This window comes from Geotrypetes seraphini, chromosome 4 (genome assembly GCF_902459505.1).
Source record: "Geotrypetes seraphini chromosome 4, aGeoSer1.1, whole genome shotgun sequence".
NCBI lineage: Eukaryota > Metazoa > Chordata > Amphibia > Gymnophiona > Dermophiidae > Geotrypetes > Geotrypetes seraphini.
In genome coordinates this window covers 162,158,277-162,179,645 of record NC_047087.1, presented here as the reverse complement: position 1 = coordinate 162,179,645, position 21,369 = coordinate 162,158,277, and the positions used below count along the sequence as shown (strand labels likewise).

The 21,369-nt window shown below is 47.8% G+C and overlaps 1 protein-coding gene across 8 annotated transcripts in view; it reads left to right on the top strand.

Annotated features, from left to right (window-relative positions):
• Positions 1-310: 310 nt before the first annotated feature.
• Positions 311-21,369, top strand: part of CENPT (centromere protein T) — an 822,208-nt gene continuing 801,149 nt past the window's right edge. For 2 of the 8 annotated variants that reach the window (XM_033941798.1, XM_033941797.1), the window contains exons 1-2: positions 822-993; positions 18,562-18,608. Coding sequence is in view for 1 of the 8 variants with exons in the window: in XM_033941796.1 (XP_033797687.1) it covers positions 972-993 (22 nt within the window). In the remaining 7 variants the exon portion in view is untranslated. Of the gene's footprint in view, positions 521-813; positions 994-18,561; positions 18,609-21,369 lie in introns of those variants that run through there. The other 6 variants (XM_033941802.1, XM_033941804.1, XM_033941801.1 and 3 more) reach the window with 6 other exon arrangements.

The window sequence follows — 21,369 nt, the reverse complement described above, 5'->3', positions numbered from 1 at the left end:
TTTTTTGTTTATTTTGTTTACACCACAGTGCCAGTGTGGATAGGACAGGATAAAGGGGGTGAAGAGGCTATAAAAGGAGTGAAGAGGTTATAAAATAAACCCACCAGGATGTTTGAAAAAAACACCCAATTGGGCAGGAAAATCGAATCGACATTTTTTTCTGAATGGGACAGCACTAGTTTCTCTTCCCTTACACCCATCATCTCTCTCCTTCCACTGCCTCCTCTCCTTCACACCACTTTGTCTACTATTTATTTATTTTCTCCTTCCTGGGAAATGTTGCCTATGCGCCTTCTTTGTGCCTCTTCACTCTTCCCTCCCACCCTATGCATCCGCTTCCTCTATCAATCCTACCTTTCACCAGTCCCAACAGCGTCTGTTTTAACGGCCCCTCTGGCTATCATTCTGAAGGGAATCCCGCGCTGTCTTCAGTCTGTGCAGCAAATCACACGTCTTTTGACGCAAAGCTAACATCAAACATGAGCGCAGGGGCTCGCCGCGAGAGAGGAAGGTTTTTAAGGCAAGTATTGAAAGACCGGAAATACAGGGGATTTGTGTATAGCAATGATAAAGGAATAATAAAAGTAAAAACATATCCATAACAAAGTCATGAAAAAGGCAGATTTAAATGTTTCTTTAAGAGGCTCCTGTAAATCCGTCTGTCAACTTTTGCCTCGATATACATTATTTCGGTTGATACCGCAGATATATCTCAAATCAAGAAGATCCTCCAAATTTGAGACATTCGGCGCAAGCCCTCATCACCTACACTTCCGATATTGATTCGTATCTGTTTCGCCATACATCATCCCTCTCCGCATGGAACTACAAATTCCAGCATTCTTATTGAACGGATGCGCGAGAGTTGTACTTTTCAGAGATTTCGCGATAGTTTGGTTGAATTAGCTGGCGGGCTGGGGAAGAATTGAAAGCGGTTGTTTCCCGTCTAGGTCTGATTGTAGAGCAGGCGGATGGACAAGGGCCGGCTTCCAGGTACTAAATAGAGAGTTCGGCATGGTACATTTTTCCTTTTCTTCAAAGTAGGTTCTGTCATAATGTCTCCTAAAATAATTTGGACAACTTTTCATAGTTGTACTTTTTTAGGATCTTTTCCAGATAAGCCCCGCCAAAAAGTTAACCCCCGCCACAGTTTTAGCTAACACCATGCTAAGTGAATACTTGGGGAACGTGATATACAAGGGGGGGGGGGGGGGGGGGGGGGGGGGAGGGGGCGGCTTAAGTTTTCGCCAGTGCACTTTTTGCATTAGTGGTGGCGGGGCTTAAGTTTTCGCCCGTGCACTTTTTTATACAGGTAATGCTTTGTTTTGTTTCCAGGAGGTTAAATAGAACTGCCAGGTTACCAATTCTGAGAGAGTTTTTAGCTAGTTCTAGTTTTGACGTTAGATATCAAAGCAAAATAAATAAATACATTTGTAGTGCAACAGACACTTTATTCCAGAACCTTCGGGCAGTCAACCTCTTCTTGCTAGAATTCTTGTAAGAGTCTCATTCCCATCCTTCTGGGCTGTTCTTCAATTCAGTTGAGATGGTAGGAGTCAATTTCTGCTTCTTTTTTATTTTTCAGTTAAAATCATTTTTTGCTTACCATTTACAAGACTTTTTCAGTGCTGCAGAGGATCCCAATCTTGGGACATCTCTGGCTGCAGGAGAGTGCAGACTCGGTCAAGGGTCTGCGTCCAAGGGGCAGATTGCTTTGCAGTCCACCCACTTGGACAGCCTGCACTAACAGTTTGAGTGAGGCTCAGGGACCAATCCCTTGGGAGCAAAGCTCACCTCAGGTTCTGTCCACTGTGTGAGCTTGAGTGCAGACTGAGTGGCTCCCTGGCAGATTTTTTTCCAGGTGCACTCAGAGGAATGAAGACCGGAGTGTGGTGATGATCTCAGTGATACTTGCCTTTCTCCAGTAAGGTCTAGAAAAGGGCCTAGCAGTTGTCTCCCTGAGAGTTCAGATAGCTGTTTTGGACCATAAGAATATAAGCAGTGCCTCTGCTGGGTCAGACCAAGGGTCCATAAGAACACCCTTGCCACAAGCCAGATTTTTGAAGGGCGCGTTGTGGCTCTGCCTTCCAGTATGCTGACCTTTTCCAATGTGGAATCTTAATCTGGTTCTCTGGGCACTTGCAAGGCTGCTCTATAAGCCTCTAGACTAGACCAAGCTTCCTTAATGGCCTTTACCATCAAAGCTGTGTTTTTGGTGGTGATCACCTCTGCTCGTACTGTAGGGTCATGAAATGGTTAACTGTTGTTTAAAATATTGCTCTGGCCTACATAGCTGAAAACAGTGTACAATCTACTGACCTCATCTGCCTAAAATGTATGTCCCTAAATAGATAAGAGTTTGAGCCATGATGTGCCCTGCCCTTCTGTACATGTAACATTTAGAACTGTAAGATTTAGATAAGCAGAGAAATGAGCTAGTTTCCTATAGGACTATAAGTTTATCCCTAAACCTATCATAAGTGCTGGCTTAGGACCAATAATAATTGTAGAAAAGTTATAGAAGTAATAAATGAAAATTGTAGTTTTTGCATATATTAGTTTGCGTATGCTTAGTGAAAAGGGCATAACAGTCCATGCATTTCCTGATTCTAACACTCTAGTAGGCAGGCTGTTAACTGCACTGGAGTCCCTTTCTCTTCCCGACTACCCTCCTATCCAGTATCTCTATCCACTCCCCACCACACCATCTCTTGTGTCCATCTTCCCTCCCTTGTTGACTCCCCCTCGGTCCGGGGATCCAGTCTGAGGCTCCAGGCTTTTGCCGAGGGAGTTCGGGGAGAGGTCTCCGGCCCGCCGTTGATCGGTGCCTCTTACCCCGGCGGCGTCCCCGAGGGGTTCCTCGAGGCGGCTCAGGTCCTCGACCTTGGAGCGCTTTCACAGCGTTTCCCCGGTCTCGGATAGAGGGTCTGAGCGTGAGCATCGCTACTCGAGGGAAGCCTTTCCTTCCTTTTCGGCAAGATGCAGGTCTCGTTCCCCGTCCCCACAAGGGGCTACGGGAACGTCCCGCCCTTCTTTTATGAGGTTCGTCCAGGACATGGGACGCGCCCTTGACTTGGACCTACTATCGGACTCGAGGTATTCCAAGGAGTACCTGGCAGAGCTGGATATGCCCTCTCCGCCCCGAGAGTCCCTCAGGCTGCCGTTGAACCCTGTGCTCCGGCAAACCTTTATTAGGAACCTCGAGACTCCTTACATGGTGACGGCTGTCCCATCTAAAATGGAGTCGAAGTATCGTACGGTACCCTGTCCGGGGTTTGAGCAGCCACAGCTCTCTCACCAATCGCTGTTGGTGGAATCTTCATTGAAAAAGGCTCACCCCTCCCGGGTCTCCGCTGCGGTCCCTCCAGGTCGCGAGGGCAGGACCCTGGACAAATTTGGCCGCCGTCTGTATCAGAACTCTATGATGGCCTCTAGAGTGCTGAACTAAACTTTCACTTTTTCATCTTATCTTAAACATCTGCTTGGGCTGTTGCACGCCTTCACGATGGATTTGCCAGCTTCTCGCCAAAGGGCTTTTGGCCTCCTCCTGGAGGATTTTTCCAACCTCCGTCTCCACCTGTTTCATGCAGCTTACGACGGTTTTGAGCTTTCCTCGAGGGTCGCTGCCTTTGCTGTGGCCATGCGCCGACTAGTGTGGCTGCGCCTGGTCGACATGGACCCCAACCTCCAGGACCGGTTGGATAACCTTCCCTGTGTCGGAAAGGTTTGACGACACTATTGAAACGGCTACGAAACGCTTGTCGGAGCATGAGCGGTCGTTTGCCTCCCTCATGCGCCCGAAGCTCAAGCTGACCGCTTCTCGTCCCCTATGGGGCACGCCTCGCCGCTACCCACAAAAGTCCACCCCGGCTTTTTCTAGGCCTCCACCTCGGCGTCTGCAGGCTCATTCTAGGGCATTGTCGAAATCCCAGCCGACTGCCCCTGCCAAATCGGCTCCGTCCTTTTCACGATGGGGGCGGGCCCTCTCCGCGCCTCCGTCAGGCCTTCTTCCCATCGGGGGACGCCTTAAAGCCTTTTACCCTCGTTGGGAGTCCATCACGTCGGACGCTTGGGTCCTTGGCGTGATCTCATCCGGGTACTCTCTCAACTTTCGGGAGATCCCTCCCGACAGCCCTCCGAGTGCTTGTCCCCCCAATCGGGCGCAGTTGCCCCTCCTCCTCTCGGAGGCTCAGGACCTTCTTCGCCTGCGGGCGGTGGAAGTGGTACCCCCCCTGCCAATGAGGGCAAGGGTTTTACTCCCGTTACTTCCTGGTACCGAAGAAGACGGGAGATCTGCGCCCGATTCTGGACCTGAGACGCCTCAACAAGTTTCTGGTACGGGAAAAGTTTCAAATGCTTTCCCTTCCGATTCTTTACCATCTGCTCGACGAGGGCGATTGGCTCTGCTCCCTCGATCTGAAGGAGGCCTACACACATGTTCCGGTGCATCCCGCTTATCGCAGATTCCTGCGCTTTCAGGTGGAGACCTGCATCTACAATATCGGGTCCTCCCCTTTGGACTGGCCTCGTCTCCTCGGGTATTCACAAATTGTCTCATGGTGGTCGCAGCTGCCTTGCGTTCCCAGGGTCTCCAGGTATTCCCCTACCTGGACGACTGGCTAATCAAGGCCACGTCCAGGGAGGGGGTTATCTCAGCGACCCGACAGACTATTATTTACCTTCAGGGTCTAGGGTTCGAGGTAAACTTCGGGTCATTCCATGTCAAGTGATCAGATTCTTGGAAAGTGCCCTGCATGACCTTCACGGATTTTGATGAAACTTCATATGCAGAGTCCACCATGTCTCAAACGAACTTTGGTAAAGTTTTAGTTTCGCCTGTGGAATATTTGTGGAGATATAGCCATTTGTTTGACCCCATACCACAATGAAATACAGTACGACAATGACATTCTGACAAATTTGAGACACAATATCTCCCGAGCTGTGTTTCCAAAAAAACTGAAACTTAGCTACCCTGCACAACTTTTTGAGCTCTGTTCATTGCTACCAATAACAATTTTTGCCGAGCACTGATTGAATGCCTGAATTACAGTAAACTTGGCCGAAAAAATTAGTGCTCCAAAAAAAGTCAAAGTTTGACATTACTTAGCTCCCACAATAATTGAGTAATAAATGCGAAATTTGGCACATAATGTCTCAGTACAACGTTGTTTTCAAAAGTACAATTTCAACCTCCAAGCTCTTTCCATTAGTTTACAAATTAAGTGTAAAGTTGCTAATTTGTGTAAAAAGGCCAAAAATAGGGTATTTTCAGCCTGCTTTTACAGAAAAATACCTTTTAGAAACTCTTTCAAATCATTCTCATTAGAAAGAGCATATTTCAAACCCCCTAGAAAAGTGGACTTCATTTTTCAACGCAGGTTAACAATGGCTGAAAAAGGGGGACAAAGTTGGGAGACGTTGTCACGGCAACAACCTCTATTTCAACATAGTTCTGTCATTTTTAAAGTTACAGTTTTGTATTGACGTAGTATTACTACTACTCTATTGCGTTGGTCCATGGTGACATTGTCACTACCAGTTCAAGAGTTTGAACTGGCAACCCCATCGCCATAGGGGTCACGCCCGATAGCTGTGCAATACCAGCCACGGGTGGGCCACTTCGTCCAGGTTCCCAAGCCTCACATTTGGTTTCTTTGTCAAGGTTCCAAAGCCTTTTGTTGGTATCTTTCTGGTTCCAAAGCCAATGATTAGGGTGTCTTATCCTAGGTTCCCAAGCCTAAATTGGGTATCTTATATGGTTCCCAAGCCAAAGTGAAGTCCACTTTGATTTTAACTGCCAGCAATCTTTATAACATTCTGTTAAATTTTTGAGCCACTTTCTTCAATGCAGTTTCTGGAAATTGATTTTGGCGGCCGGATGATGTAACTGAAGGGGCACAAAGCATACAGATGAGGTGTTGCTCTGGAACCCAACAAACGTCTTGCCTTTCTGGCCAATAAAACGAATGAGCTGGACCGTGAGGATGCATAAATTTTATCAATGCATCATTTTGTTCAATTGAGACTTCAACAACGTTGCCTATCCACCATTGATTATCGTAAGTACAGGCAACGTAGCAACCAGGAAAGATTTCGGACACTTTCAAATTTGGAATGGCAGTATCAGAAATTTTGGCAACAAAATTTATTGTGTCATTTGAAACTTTGCTGACACGAACCGAGTTTGAGTCGACTGGTACAAATTGGTGGTGCTCTCTGGTACCGGCTACTGTGCTGCTTTCATGCCATCTTTCTTCTTGAAACTTTTTGCTTTCTTCAATTTCTTCTTTTGGAACATAAATGTATTTAACTCCGTGTATATTTTGGTCACAAAAGTTAAATAGATCCTTTGGCGTCAATATTTGATCCGTTGATGGTCTTTGGAGGCTAGCCCGGGCAGCCAGTCGTTTAGTTGTTCCACCAACTCCATCACAGGGTGATTTTCTGTGGCTAGTTCCAAAAAAATTCCATTCAGCCTCAATGTTGAAATCATTTCTGTGATTGCACAAATTCACAAAGTTCTTGTAGTTTTTATATTGTGCAGCTGAGCCGTCACTGAAGTAGTATATTTTGGTAATGTTTGTTTGAGTTACCAAAAATTCGATTAACTTTTGAATAAATACGTGTACAGATATCGTATCATGTTGCATATGATCAGAAATAATGCAACAGTTTACAACTTGCAATGTGCCCACTTCATTGAGGTAATATGCAACAAAAGGATGTACCGTAGCTTGTGAATTTTCCCAGTGAAAGCCTTGGGCGGCATCCTGTACAACAAATGAGTAATTTTCAGCGAAATCCATCAAAACGATCATTTCCGTTTCTTTTAAGCCCGTCTTCAACATCTTCAAATATTCACTTTGATGTTTTGAAATGAAATGGTGGCTTGTCAACTTCCAAATCTTGCTTGCAAGTCTTTCAATAAAGTTGTCCATGGTTAGTAAGCTTGTTTCTAATGTTTCACGGTCAGCGTGAACCCATTGCTTAAATTCTATTGATTCTTCTGGATCTAAATCCTTGAATATTTCTTCCAGGTATGCTGTTAGTGCTTCTTCACCAGGGCAGTTTTGACATCACTGTAGCATACAGTCCTTGACATTTAGGTCGCACACAGTTTTTTCCATAAGAACTTTGTAGTTCTCTTTGACATTGGCGCCTTGTAGCATGAGCTTTACATTTTGATGTATCGTGCAGACACACACGGAGTGTGCACCTGATGCACCAACGGTTACACACCACTTTGACCTGAGCTCACGGAATTTGGAAAAACCAATTTCAGTTCCGTATTTGTTACAGTACGCCACGTACAGCTCTTTTAAATTACACAACAGCAGCCGCTTTTGTACTTTTAAACCATTGAGGCGGACTGAAATGCAATCTTTTTTGCCAGGACATATTCTGCTGAATTCATCGTCTTCGTAAAAATCTTGAACTCTATTTGCAATTTCTTTTGGAAGGGACTTGCCAATTTTTGCATCAGGTATAGAACAAATGCCTTTCTCTTTCTTTACTTTTTGGGCTGTTCTGACCATGCGCTCTGAAACGCCAAACTTCATTACTGTTTCCTTTATTGACCAACTTTTTGGGGCCATTGTCAATAATTGAACTTTCATTGACCTGTTGGATATTGCAATTTTCGTTTTCATTTCTTCAATGAGGTCAGTGTAATCTTCACATAACTTGCATTTTACAGACTGACGAGACGGCCCAACTTCTTCAGCTGAAACTCCAGCAGCAGATGTAATCTTCTTGGATATCACATTCTGCACACGTTCAATTTTTCGTATCACATAGCCGGCTTTATCTCTACTAGCTAACCTTCGAATTTTCAATGGAGAGGTTCCTAAAGCAGTCAAGCTTTGATCAACTGCATCGGAGATGCTGATATCAAAATCGTCTGAAGATGAAGATGCTGCAGTAGCTTCACTCATTGAAACGTATTGGGCTTTGCACCTACTGCAAAGTTTCTGACCTGGCTTGATATTTATTTTTGCCACTTTTCTAAAATCATTAGACATGGCAAGATCGACTTTTAACAATCCACTTTGAACAATGTGATTTTTCTTTTCAAATGGATTACAACACGATGTTTGCTTTAATTCGTATTTGTCGAGATACTTTGCTTTGTGGTGGAGGTAGATTTGGTCTTTATCCATCAGTTCAACTTCAGAGAGCCGAGTGATAAGCAATTTTTCATCGGTTGACAAATTATGTAAAAAAATGAGCCCACATTTTTTAGAATAAAATGTGCCGTCATGACACTTTGACAACAATTTTTGCCCAATGGCACAGTCTGGCAGAAAAGGATTATTATTAGTCGATTCGTTGGCATCCATTTTAAACTGAATTAATAATAATGTGGATCTGAAAAAGAAAACAAGTTGTAATTTGTGATCTGCATGCAACAAAATTATCACCTCAATTTCTAGTTAGGAATAATCATTAATTAAGAACACTATAATTGTACCCAAAGCTTGAGTAAAAATAAACAGGGAAAAACAGTGTGAAAAGTGACATAATTGTAAGTTGAAACGTAGGCTGTTGCCATGGTGACATCTCCCAACTTTGTCCCCCTTTTTCGGGCATTGTTAACCTGCGTTGAAAAACGAAGCCCACTTTTCTAGGGGGTTTGAAATATGCTCTTTCTAATGAGACTGATTTGAAAGAGTTTCTGAAAGGTATTTTTCTGTAAAAGCAGGCTGAAAATACCCTATTTTTGGCCTTTTTACACAAATTAGCAACTTTACATTTAATTTGTAAACTAATGGAAAGAGCTTGGAGGTTGAAATTGTACTTTTGAAAACAACGTTGTACTGAGACATTATGCGCCAAATTTCGCATTTATTACTCAATTATTGTGGGAGCTAAGTAATGTCAAACTTTGACTTTTTTTGGAGCACTAATTTTTTCAGCCAAGTTTACTGTAATTCAGCCTTCACTCAGTGCTCGACAAAAATTATTATTGGTAGCACTGAATAGAGCTCCAAAAGTTGTGCAGGGTAGCTAAGTTTCAGTTTTTTTGGAAACATAGCTCATGAGATATTGTGTCTCAAAGTTGTCAGAATGTCACTGTCGTACTGTATGTCATTGCAGTATGGGGTCAAACAAATGGCTATATCTCCATGAATATTCCACAGGCGAAACTAAAACTTTACCAAAGTTCATTTGATACATGTGGGACTTTGTGCATAAAGTTTTATCAAAATCCGTGATGGTCATGCAGGGAGCCCTTGATCACTTGACATGGAATAACCCCTTCCCGAAATCCCAACTGTGCCCCTCTCAGTCCTTACAGTTCATCGGGGCCGTGCTGGACACGGTTCGTCTCCGTGCCTTCCTTCCCTCTCCGCGTCTGGAGGCATTGGTAAATCTGAGCCGACAAATCTCGATGCTGGACTCGGTCCCAGCACGACAACTGATGACACTTTTGGGCCATATGGCCTCTACCGTCCATGTCACTCCCTTCGCACGCCTCCATCTGCGGATTCCGCAATGGACCTTGGCCTCTCAATGGCGTCAGGATCGAGACCCGATCAACCGTCCTATGACAGTGACTCCTTCCTTGCAAGAATCGCTCCGTTGGTGGGCCGACTCTTCGAATCTTTCCAACGGTTTACTCTTTCTCGCCCCTCCACACCACAAGGTCCTCACCACGGATTCGTTGGAGTACGCTTGGGGGGCTCAGCTGGATGGTCTACGCACTCAGGGGATGTGGTCAGCAGAGGATCGTCGCTGTCACATCAACGTGCTGGAGCTTCGGGCCATCTATATTGCCGCTGTGGCCTTTCATCATCTACTTCACGACCAGGTGGTTCTCGTCCGTACAGACAACTAGGTGGCGATGTATTATATCAACAAACAAGGTGGGACAGGGTCCTGGTCCTTCTGTCAGGAAGCTCTCCGTCTCTGGGAGTGGGCGGTGTCCCACAACATCTTTCTTCGAGCGGTCTACATACAAGGAGAGAAAAATTGTCTGGCGGACAGGCTCAGTCGCCTCCTCCAGCCGCACGAGTGGTCCCTGCATTCTCAGGTCTTGCGACAAGTGTTCAACAAGTGGGGGACACCTCAGATAGATCTGTTCGCCTCCCCCCTCAATCACAAACTCTCTCTTTTGCTCCCGGATGTACTCCCCGGATCGTCTCGAGGCCGATGCCTTCCTCCTGGATTGGGAGGGAAGGTTCCTGTACGCGTTTCCGCCTTTCCCTCTGATCCTGCGGACGCTGGTCCATCTCAAATCGGTGCGGGCCACTCTGATCTTGATTGCTCCTCGGTGGCCTCGTCAGCCTTGGTTTTCCCTACTACTTCAACTCAGTGTCCGGGAACCTCTGCTTCTGCCTGTGTTTCCCTCTCTGCTGTATCAGAGTCGGGGTTCACTGTTACATCCCAATCTTCAGTCACTTCATCTATCTGCTTGGTTTCTCTCCCCCTGACCTCTCTCCCTGTATCTCAGTCAGTCAGGGAGGTATTGGAGGCTTCTCGGAAAGTCTCGACTAGACTCTGCTATTCTCAGAAGTGGACTAGATTTTCGTCCTGGTGTTCCTCTCACCACTAGGACCAGGTGTCGGTCCCTGTGTCTTTGGTTCTGGAGTATTTGCTTCACTTATCTCATTCTGGCCTGAAGACAAATTCCATTCGTGTACATCTTAGTGCGATTGCTGCCTTCCATCAGCACCTGGATGGGAAGGCTCTTTCACTCCATCCCTTGATTTCTCGTTTCATGAGGGGTCTTTTGAATGTTCATCCTCCTCTCAAACCTCCCCCGGTGGTTTGGGATCTTAATGTGGTCCTGGCTCAACTTATGAAACCTTCCTTTTGAGCCTCTGGATAAATGTCATCTTAAGTTTCTCACTTGGAAGGTGATTTTCCTGCTTGCCCTCACTTCCGCTCGGCGGGTTAGTGAGCTGCAGGCTCTGGTGGCGGACCCGCCTTTCACTGTATTCCATCATGACAAGGTGGTTCTCCGCACTCATCCTAAGTTTTTGCCTAAGGTGGTGTCTGATTTTCATCTCAATCAGTCCATTGTTTTGCCAGTGTTTTTTCCCAAGCCCCACTCTCATCCTGGAGAGGTGGCGTTCCACACTCTTGACTGTAAGAGAGCGTTGGCTTTTTACCTCCAACGCACACAGTCTCATCGAACGGTTCCTCAATTGTTTTTGTCCCTTGACCCTAATCGGTTGGGACGCCCAGTTTCCAAGCGCATCTTGTCCAACTGGTTGGCTGCTTGTATTTCCTTTTGCTACGCTCAGGCTGGTCTCGCGCTGCATGGTCGAGTAACGGGGCATAAAGTCCGAGCGATGGCAGCTTTGGTTGCTTTCCTCAGGTCCACGCCTATTGAGGAAATTTGCAAGGCTGCCACGTGGTCTTCGGTTCATACTTTCATGACGAGACGCGCGGATGGGGACTGGCCCTCTCCGCGCCTCCGTCAGGCCTTCTTCCCATTGGGGGACGCCTGCGAGCCTTTTACCCTCGTTGGGAGTCCATCACGTCGGACGCTTGGGTCCTTGGCGTGATCTCATCTGGGTACTCTCTCAACTTTCGGGAGATCCCTCCCGACAGCCCTCCGAGCGCTTGTCCCCCCAATCGGGCGCAGTTGCCCCTCCTCCTCTCGGAGGCTCGAGACCTTCTTCACCTGCGGGTGGTGGAAGTGGTACCCCTCTGCCAATGGGGGCAAGGGTTTTACTCCCGTTACTTCCTGGTACCGAAGAAGATGGGAGATCTGCGCCCGATTCTGGACCTGAGACGCCTCAACAAGTTTCTGGTACGGGAAAAGTTTCAAATGCTTTCCCTTCCGATTCTTTACCATCTGCTCGACGAGGGCGATTGGCTCTGCTCCCTCGATCTGAAGGAGGCCTACACACATGTTCCGGTACATCCCACTTATCGCAGATTCCTGCGCTTTCAGGTGGGAGACCTGCATCTACAATATCGGGTCCTCCCCTTTGGACTGGCCTCGTCTCCTCGGGTATTCACAAATTGTCTCACGGTGGTCGCAGCTGCCTTGCGTTCCCAGGGTCTCCAGGTATTCCCTTACCTGGACGACTGGCTAATCAAGGCCCCGTCCAGGGAGGGGGTTATCTCAGCGACCCGACAGACTATTATTTACCTTCAGGGTCTGGGGTTCGAGGTAAACTTCCCGAAATCCTAACTGTGCCCCTCTCAGTCCTTACAGTTCATCGGGGCCGTGCTGGACACGGTTCGTCTCCGTGCCTTCCTTCCCCCTCTGCGTCTGGAGGCATTGGTAAATCTGAGCCGACAAATCTCGATGCTGCTTCTCACTACTGTCTGGATACATTGTCCAGGAGCGATGGCCGTTTCGGCCAATCGGTATTACGTAATCTGTTTTCCTAAATTGCCAACTTCCCTCCATCCCTTTGCAGTTAGCTTGGAGGTCACCCACATGTGAGAATATCATGCCTGCTTGTCCTGGGATGAGCCCCGATGCGGAGAGCATTTCAAGCAAACTTGATTGAAGATTCAAGCTTGCTATGCTGCACCACGCATGCGTGCCTCCTGCTCCATTAGAGGGCGCATCCCCTCCTCATGGTCTCCAGTTCACATATCCAGCAAAGAAGCCAACCCCGGGGAGGTGAGCGGGTTGTGAGAATATATGCCTGCTGTCCCTGGATAACACCTGTTACGGTAAGTAACTGTGCTTTCTTGCACCGCGGCTTCTTTCTTGTTTTCGAGTCGGAAGTCGCTGTGTTTTGCGTCTTTATTGTTTTATTGCCTTCCCGGTTCTTCTGTGGCTGCTCAGCCTTGACTGTGTCGCGGTCCTCATTCCATACCTTATGTCCCGGCCTCTAACCGGGTTTAAGAAGTGCACGCAGTGCGGTCGGATTATTTCTATCAGTGTATCCTTTGCCTTGGGGTCGATCACCCTATGGACTCCTGCCCTCGTCGTGCCACCCTTCAGCCTCGGGCTCTTCGATGGCGTCGGGCGAAGATACTTGACCTCTTCGCCATGGAAGCTGGTAACTCCTCGACCCCGGTCTCGGCCTCGGTCTCGATGTCGTCCTCGAAGACCTCGGTCCCGAGCAAGTCTCCCTCGACCTCGAAGTCCTCGGGTGCTCCGGCTTCGTAGACCTTGGCTTCGGGTAAGTCTCCTCTTCCTCCCTCAGGTTCAACTCAGTTAACCAAAGAAGCCTTCCTCGGAGTCTCTGTTCACTCAAGCAGTGAGTGTAGTCCTGCCGGCCTCGATGAGACCTCCTTCCAAGCATGCCTCCACTTTAAGGAGGTCGCCCTCGTTGGAGTGCATTGGGGCACCGGTACGTCTGAATCTTGTGGTCTCGGTGCCGATGTTCGAGGATATGCTTAAGGCTATCTTAACCTCACAGATCTCCTTGGCTTTAGCCCAGATTGCCCTGGACTCGATCTCGCTCGTTGCGGACCAGCCTGAGCGTTGCACTGAGGGCTCTCGAGGCAAGTTGCGTCGGTCTTGACGCTTGTCCTCGAGTGATTCTCGCCTGTTCCCTCGAGGCGGACTTCTCCCGCCGCCTGGCCTCGTGCGAAGCACTGGTCGAGACGTGCCTCGTCCTCGAAGCAAAGGTCTGTGAAGCAGCCCAGGGATTCTTCCCCGAAGCGGGGTATGTCTCCGGGCCCTCGCACTACAGGGTCCATCAAGCCGTCGGACCTGGTATTGTCTGACCCTAGCCTTCTCCGCTCTCCTGTGCCACCTCGGTCACTGGACCATGGGGCTTCGAGGTCGAGGACTCCCGCCTCCCTCTGGGGTCGAAGGGTCTCTTCTCCCCGGGGCTCGCCGGAGAGGGCTTCTCGGATCTCCGTCCCTCGGACTCCAGGATCCTCGCCTTCCCGGGTTTCTAAACGCAAGCCATCGTCGAATCCCCCTCGTTCTTTTAGTGGGGCCTTCTCGACGTCCATGCTTGTTGACCCTGGCGCAGTATTCGAGGGAGGCTTCCCCCTCATTTTCTGCTGCCCTGAAATCTCGCTCGGCTTCCCCCCTAGGGGGGCCTTCTGCGGGCAAGCCGTCCTCCTTCACCAGGTTTGTGATGGACATGGGCAAGGCTCTGAATTTGGACCTCCAGTCTGATTCCCGGTACACCCGGGAATATTTGGAGGAGATGGAGCTTCCTTATCCTCCCAAAGAATCCCTTCGCCTCCCGTTGAATCTGGTTTTGCAACAGACTTTCTTCCGTAATTTGGAGACTCCTTATGCTATCCCGGCCATTCCCTCCAAAATGGAGTCCAGGTACCGGACGGTCCCATGTAAGGGCTTTGAGAAGGCTCAACTCTCCCACCAGTCTCTGGTGGTGGAGTCTTCCCTGAAGAAGTCCAATCCTTCCCGGGTCTACGCGGCTGTCCCACCGGGCCGGGATGGCCGGACTATGGATAAATTTGGCAGGCGCTTGTACCAAAACTCGATGATGGCGAATAGGTTTCTGAACTACAATTTTACGTTCACATCCTATCTCAAACAGTGCGTTAAATCTATGCCCTCCTTTCTGGATGATTTGCCGATCCATCACCGGACGGAATTTCGCCGGCTTCTGGATACGCTGTTGCAGATTTGGCTTTATATGTTTCAGGCGACATATGATGCCTTTGAACTCTCCTTGAGGGTCTCCGCCTTTGCGGTAGCAATGCTCCGCCTGGCTTGGCTCCGCATCGTGGACATGGACCTGAATCTGCAAGACCGGCTGGCGAATCTCCCGTGCTTGGGCAACAAACTCTTTGATGACTCGATCGAGGCAGCCACTCTGAGCATGAGCGCTCCTTTGTCTCGTTGGTCCGACCCAAGGCGAAGCCTGCTCCTCCTAAGTCGTACAAGTTGCCTCCCTGGCGCTATCCCCAGAAATTGGCGCCGGCGTTTTCCAGGCAGCCTTCTTGACGTCAGCAGCAGCAGAGGGCCCCTCAGAAGCTTCAGGCCCTGGTGACAGCTAAGCTTGCGCTGTCCTTTTGACTGGCTGGCTGGGAGCGGGCCGGCCCCCTCTGTCCTCGAGCCTTCTCTTCTGCCTATCGGGGGCCGCCTCCGTGCCTTTTCTCCCCGTTGGGCACTGATCAGTACGGACAATTGGGACCTCTCCATCATCAGAGAGGGGTATTCCCTGCACTTCCCGGCGCCGCCTCTGGCCCGGTCCCCAGGAGAGTGTCCTTCGAACAGAGTGCAACTCCCCCTTCTCCAGGAGGCTCATGCCCTCCTTCATCTCCGGGCGGCGGAGGAGCTCCCTTTTTGTCAGCAGGGCTCCGGGTTCTACTCCCGGTACTTTCTGGTCCCCAAAAAGACTGGGGACCTGCGCCCTATCCTGGACCTCCTTGAGTTGAACAAGTTCCTGGTCAAGGAGAAGTTCCGTATGCTCTCTCTTCCCACACTGTACCCCCTGCTGGATGAGGGGGACTGGCTCTGCTCTTTGGACCTGAAGGAGACCTACACTCACATCCCGATCCACCCGGCCTCTCGCAGGTTCCTTCGGTTTCAGGTGGGAGACCTTCACTTGCAGTATCGGGTCCTCCCGTTCGGGCTCGCTTCGTCTCTCCGAGTCTTCACCAAATGCCTCGTGGTGGTGGCGGTGGCCCTGCTGTTGCAGGGTCTTCAGGCGTTCCTGTACCTCGACGACTGGCTTATCAAAGCTCCATCGAGAGGGGGGGGGGGTTATTTCAGCGACCCAATGGACTATTATATTCCTTCAGATCCTGGGCTTTGAGGTCAACTTTCCTAAGTCCCAGTTGAGCCCATCTCAGTCTCTGCAGTTCATTGGGGCTGTACTGGACACGGTTCGCTTCCGCTTGTTTCTGCCTCACTCTCGGCAGGCTACACTCATCCACCTGTGCCGGAGGGTCTCCCTTCAGTCCATGGCCTCCACCAAGCAGATGCTGATCCTGTTGGGACACATGGCCTCCACGGTTCATGTGACTCCTTTTGCCAGACTTCACCTCCGAATACCTCAGTGGACCCTGGCATCCCAGTGGAGGCAGGATCGGGATCCCTCCACTCAGCGCATTGCGGTGACTCCCTCCTTGAGGCGTTCGCTGGTGGACACGCTCTTCCAATCTTTTGAAAAGTTTGCTCTTTCTCACGCCCCCCCGCCGAGGAAGGTCCTAACAACGGACTCCTCCGCTTATGCCTGGGGGGCTCTCCTCGACAGCCTCCGGACCCAGGGCCTTTGGACGAGCGCCGACCCTTGTTGCCATATCAACCTGCTGGTTGCCCTAGTAGCCTTTCACCATCTGCTTCAGGATTAGGTTGTCCTGGTGTGCACGGACAACTAAGTGACTATGTATTATGTAAACAAGCAGGGGGGTATGGGTTCCCTTTCTCTATGCCGGAAGGCTCTTTGACTTTGGGAGTGGGCGATACTCCACAACATCTTCCTTTGAGCGGTCTGCATCCAGGGAGAGCACAACTGCCTTGTGGACAGGTTGAGTCTTCTCTAGCCACACGAATGGTCGCTCCATGCTTTGATTTTGCGCCAGGTGTTTGCTTGCTGGGGATGCTGCACATAGACCTATTCACCTCGCCCCTCAACCACAAATTGCCTCGCTTCTGTTCCAGCTGGATCGTCTCGAGGCGGATGCTTTCCTTCTGGATTGGACGGGCCGGTTCCTCTACGCGTTCCCTCCTTTTCCTCTGATTCTGAGGACTCTTGTGCAGCTCAAGTTGTCTCATGGCACCATTATTTTGATAGCTCCTCGATGGCCCCGGCAGCCGTGGTTCTCCCCTTTCCAACTCAATGTCAGGGAGCCTCTGCTTCTGCCTGTGTTTCCTTTTCTGCTGTCTCAGAGTCGGGGTTCGCTGCTGCATCCCAATCTGCAGTCTCTACACTTAACAGCTTGGTTCCTTTCCACCTGACTCCCTCCTTCGCGTTTTCTCTGTTGGTGTGGGATGTTCTTGAGGTTTCTCGGAAGAGTTCCACTCGCCAGTGCTACACTCAGAAATGGACTAGATTTGCTGCGTGGTGTGCGATGCATTGCATGGAGGCGCTGTCTGCCCCATTGCCTTCCGTGCTGGATTATCTGCTGTATTTGTCTCGGTCTGGTCTCAAATTGACTTCTATTCGAGTCCACCTTAGTGTGATTGCGGCCTTTCATCGGCCGATTGATGGGAAATCGCTCTCCGTCCATCCGGTGGTTTCTCGATTCATGAAGGGCCTTTTTAATGTTCATCCTCCACTCAAGCCTCCTCCCGTGGTTTGGGATCTTAATGTGATTCTGGCTCAATTGATGAAACCTCCATTTGAACCCATTGATAAGACTCATCTAAATTACCTCACTTGGAACGTTGCTCTCACGTCTGCTTGCAGAGTCAGTGAGCTGCAAGCTCTGTTTGTGGACCCGCCTTTTACGGTCTTTCATCATGACAAGGTGGTCCTTCGTACTCATCCCAAGTTCTTGCCAAAGGTGGTTTCGGGTTTTCACCTCAACCAGTCCCTTGTTCTTCTGGTGTTTTTTCCGAAGCCCCACTCTCATCCTGGTGAAGTGGCGCTTCACACTCTTGACTGTAAGAGAGCGTTGGCTTTTTACCTCCAATGCACCCAGTCTCATCGGACGGCTCCTCAGCTGTTCCCATCTTTTGATTCCAGTCGGTTGGGCCGTCCTGTTTCCAAGTGCACCTTGTCCAACTGGTTGGCTGCTTGTATTTTCTTCTTCCGCTGCCGGGTCGGGTCATGAGGCATAAAGTCAGAGCGATGGTGGCGTCTGTCACTTTCCTCAGGTCCACGCCTATAGAGGAGATCTGCAAGACTGCCACTTGGTCCTCGGTTCATACCTTCACCTCTCACTACTGTCTGGAGGCACGACGACTGGTTCGGCTAGTTGGTTTTGCGTAATCTGTTCTCCTAAATTGCCAACTCTCCCACCTTCCCATCCTAGTTTCTTGGAGGTCACCCACATGTCGAGAATATGCTGCCTGCTTGTCTTGGGATAAAGCACAGTTACTTACTGTAACAGGTGTTATCCAGGGACAGCAGGCAGATATTCTCGCAACCCTCCCACCTCCCCGGGTTGGCTTCTTTGCTAGCTATCTGAACTGAGGACCATGTTGAGTAGATGCGCCCTCTAGCTGAGCGGGAAGGCACACGCATGCGTGGTGTAGCGCTAGCAAACTTGAGGTCTTCAATCAAGTTTGCTTGAAAAGCTGTCTGCGATGGGGCTCCATTGATGATGTCACCCACATGTCGAGAATATCTGCCTTCTGTCCCTGGATAAACACCTGTTACGTGCTTTCTTGCCTCGATAATCTTTTTTTCTAGTAGACATATTCCATTCCTTAAGCCTGACAGAATGTCATTGGAGAATTTGCCTGCTACCTGCCTCAGTGAGACATGAAATTAGAATGTCTTGGGTCTTTGGTCTACCCTCGAAGAATAGTTATATTGACTATCGTGTTGAAGCATCCAGCAATTTCTATACATTGTTCCCATATTCTTAGTGCAGGTTGTGCTCAAGTTGGTGACTTCTTTGGTTATAACCCTGTTATGTATTACAAATGTTTGAATTTGATTATCTGTTATATATTTGCTGATATGTTTCATTCTATGAGCAGAACAGACATGTTTCTCGTGGAGAGTCCATGTACCTCTCCCTCTTCTGTTTCCTATACAGGGCTGACTGCTTTGTTACACACTGAGAAGTTGAAGAACAGCCCAGAGGTAAGAGAGAAGGAGCAAAAAAGTATGTAAATGAAACTCCCTACAAGAGTTCACATGAGAAGGGACTGACTAACCATAGGTTCAGGAATGGGGTATATGTCTATTAGAAAGAAAATTATCGAGGTACAAACCTAATCTTTCCTTTGCACTTCTTGTTGCTAATATACCTAAAAAATGTCTTGTACCCCTGTTTTACTGTGTTGGCTATTTTTCCTTCCATTTGCATCTTTGCTATCCTCACTACTTGACCAGCCTCTCTAACTTTTCCTGTCTTCCTCTTTCTGCGGTCTTTTGTATTTTATGAAAGCTAACCTCTTTTTCCTTACCTTCTCAGCTACTACTTTTGAGAACCAAAGCGGCCTTCTTTTCCTCTTACTTTTACTTACTTTCCTTACAAAATGGTTTGTTGCCCTTACAATTGCTCCTTTCAGTTTTGCTCACTGCTTTCCTACTTCTTCCAGATGTTCCCATCCAGACAATTCCTTGATGTAATCCCCCATCTGAACAAAATTATTATTTTTTTTAAAGTCTAGAACCTTTACTTTTGAAAGAGCCCTCTATGCACCTGTCTTAATATTAAACCACACCATGTAGTGATAACTGGATGCCAGATGATCACCTACTGTAACATACAATACAATACAGTATCTTATATACCGCAATTCTCTACAAGGAATCTATGCGGTTTACAATAAGAATGAAATCAATTTCTTCATGTTACATTTTTGAGACCAATCTTGTGCTTGTTAGAGGGAAGAGGTGAAGAATAGGAGGGTGGCTATAGAGAGAAGAGATGTATTTACCTTGATTTCCGGAAGAAACTTAAGTGGTGGGTTGTCTTAGGTATGTTGGTAGTTTGTTCCAGATAAGAGGTCTTTGTTATTCAAAGGTATCCTCAAACATCATCTTCTGCCGAACTTGTTGAGGTGATGGGAAGGATAGTTTGAAGCACTGTGATACTCGTGAATTGATGTGGGAGTGTGGGACTTTAATATCAGAAGTTAGTTCATCTGAGTTTTCTCCATAGATAAGGGGTTGGAGGAGTTGCCGTACAGTGAAAGATTAGAGAAACTGGGCCTCTTCTCCCTCGAACAGAGGAGATTTGAGAGGGTACATGATCGAAACTGTCAGTTTGAAAGTGGCCCCCACAATATTAGGTGGTAGGGGTTAAGTGAAAGGCGTACTGACAAACGCCAGGTCCCAGGTTCAGTTCCCTCACAGATGACTCACCAGGAAGTAGAATAATAGACACAACCAGAGGTGATTGCATAAAGAATATATTATAGAAATAGGCTTACAGAAAAGTAATATTTATAAGCATTACAATTAAGCAGAGAGCATTACACTTAAGCAGAGAGCAAGCAGTCTCACTGCCTTACAGAGGTCAGAGGCAGAGAGGGACATAGAAGCTTGCAGAAGAGCCAAGAGATAGCTCCATAGGAAAAGAGAGAGAGAGAGAGAGAGCCAAGACCCCTCCCATGATAGCTTGATAGGAAACGAGAGAGCTCCCTTCATAGAGCAGAGAGCAGGCTTTTATACCTTGGAATCTTATTCTGAATAGAGAAAATATTGTATCTCCCAGTATCTTTCTGTTTAGAATTTGTAAACTGTTTGAGACAATGGTTAATTTAATTAACAAAGGAGGGTGAGAAACCTGATGGGATTAAGTCTCTGGCTTGATCTGTGCACCATTGTCCTAAGCACCCTCTTAATCAGACATTAACACCTTTTAGCTAGCCATGATTCAATCAGGGCAATCAGGGCTACTTAAAACAGTTTCCCTGCACACAGAGTCTATCTGCATTCCCATGCCAGAGTTAGATCGATATAATCTCCCAGAGGCCTCTAGGCTGACATCTCCCATACTTTTTTTTTTTTTTTTTTTTAAATAAAGGCAAGCTTGTGGTACCCTTCTTTAAACAGTCAATCTGCAATTAGCAGATGCTTCTTTTACCTCCAACATTATAGTCGCACGTCCCCTTTGCTGCAGAATCTCCAAGCTATGAAGATAGGTTGTTCCCATTATGAGTTCAAACCTCTGTCTTAGGTTGTATAGGCCATAATCTGGGCGGGGATCCCAGTATGCCTATATCTTACCCGTCGTTGAGCGAGTGAACGTTACATAAGGGATGCAGGAAGCTTTTTCAGGAGGTTCAGGTATAAAGGTACCAAGATGTCATAAGAGAGAGTATCTAAGTATGGGATATGGGATAATATTATATCTGACCCTGGTAATGGTAATGCAATAGGCCATGCCAAATTAAAACCAAATTAGGACCAAATTAGCAAGTGTCAGAAAAGATACTGGAAATACATGTATAACTGCCTTAAAAGTTAGAGGGAAGCTTGTATGATAAGCGTTGTAAAGAAATGTACATGTGTTTCACTTTACAGCAAAGAAAAATCATAATAATACATAACAAAATTTGTACAATAATTAAGATAATGATAGGGTGAATGAAAACATTAAATACGTGGTTGCAGTGGGCGAATACCCAAAGAAAAGTTCCCAAACTGAGACATGAGCGTCTTGTATTAAATTTTGTGCAATCTGTCCATTTTAAAAAGTGATAGTATGAATCACTTCTTTGGAAATTTTCTTAAGTTGTTCAATGTACGTATGGAGTTCAGTAAAGTTCAGCAGCTTGTGGAATGTCTCATTCCCCATTCCAAGAGGTAGTGGATGTACAGCATAAGAAAAAGTCTGGAATGTCCATAGAATAGGTTAAATAGGAGGAATTGTACAGCAAAGCGTTCTTAG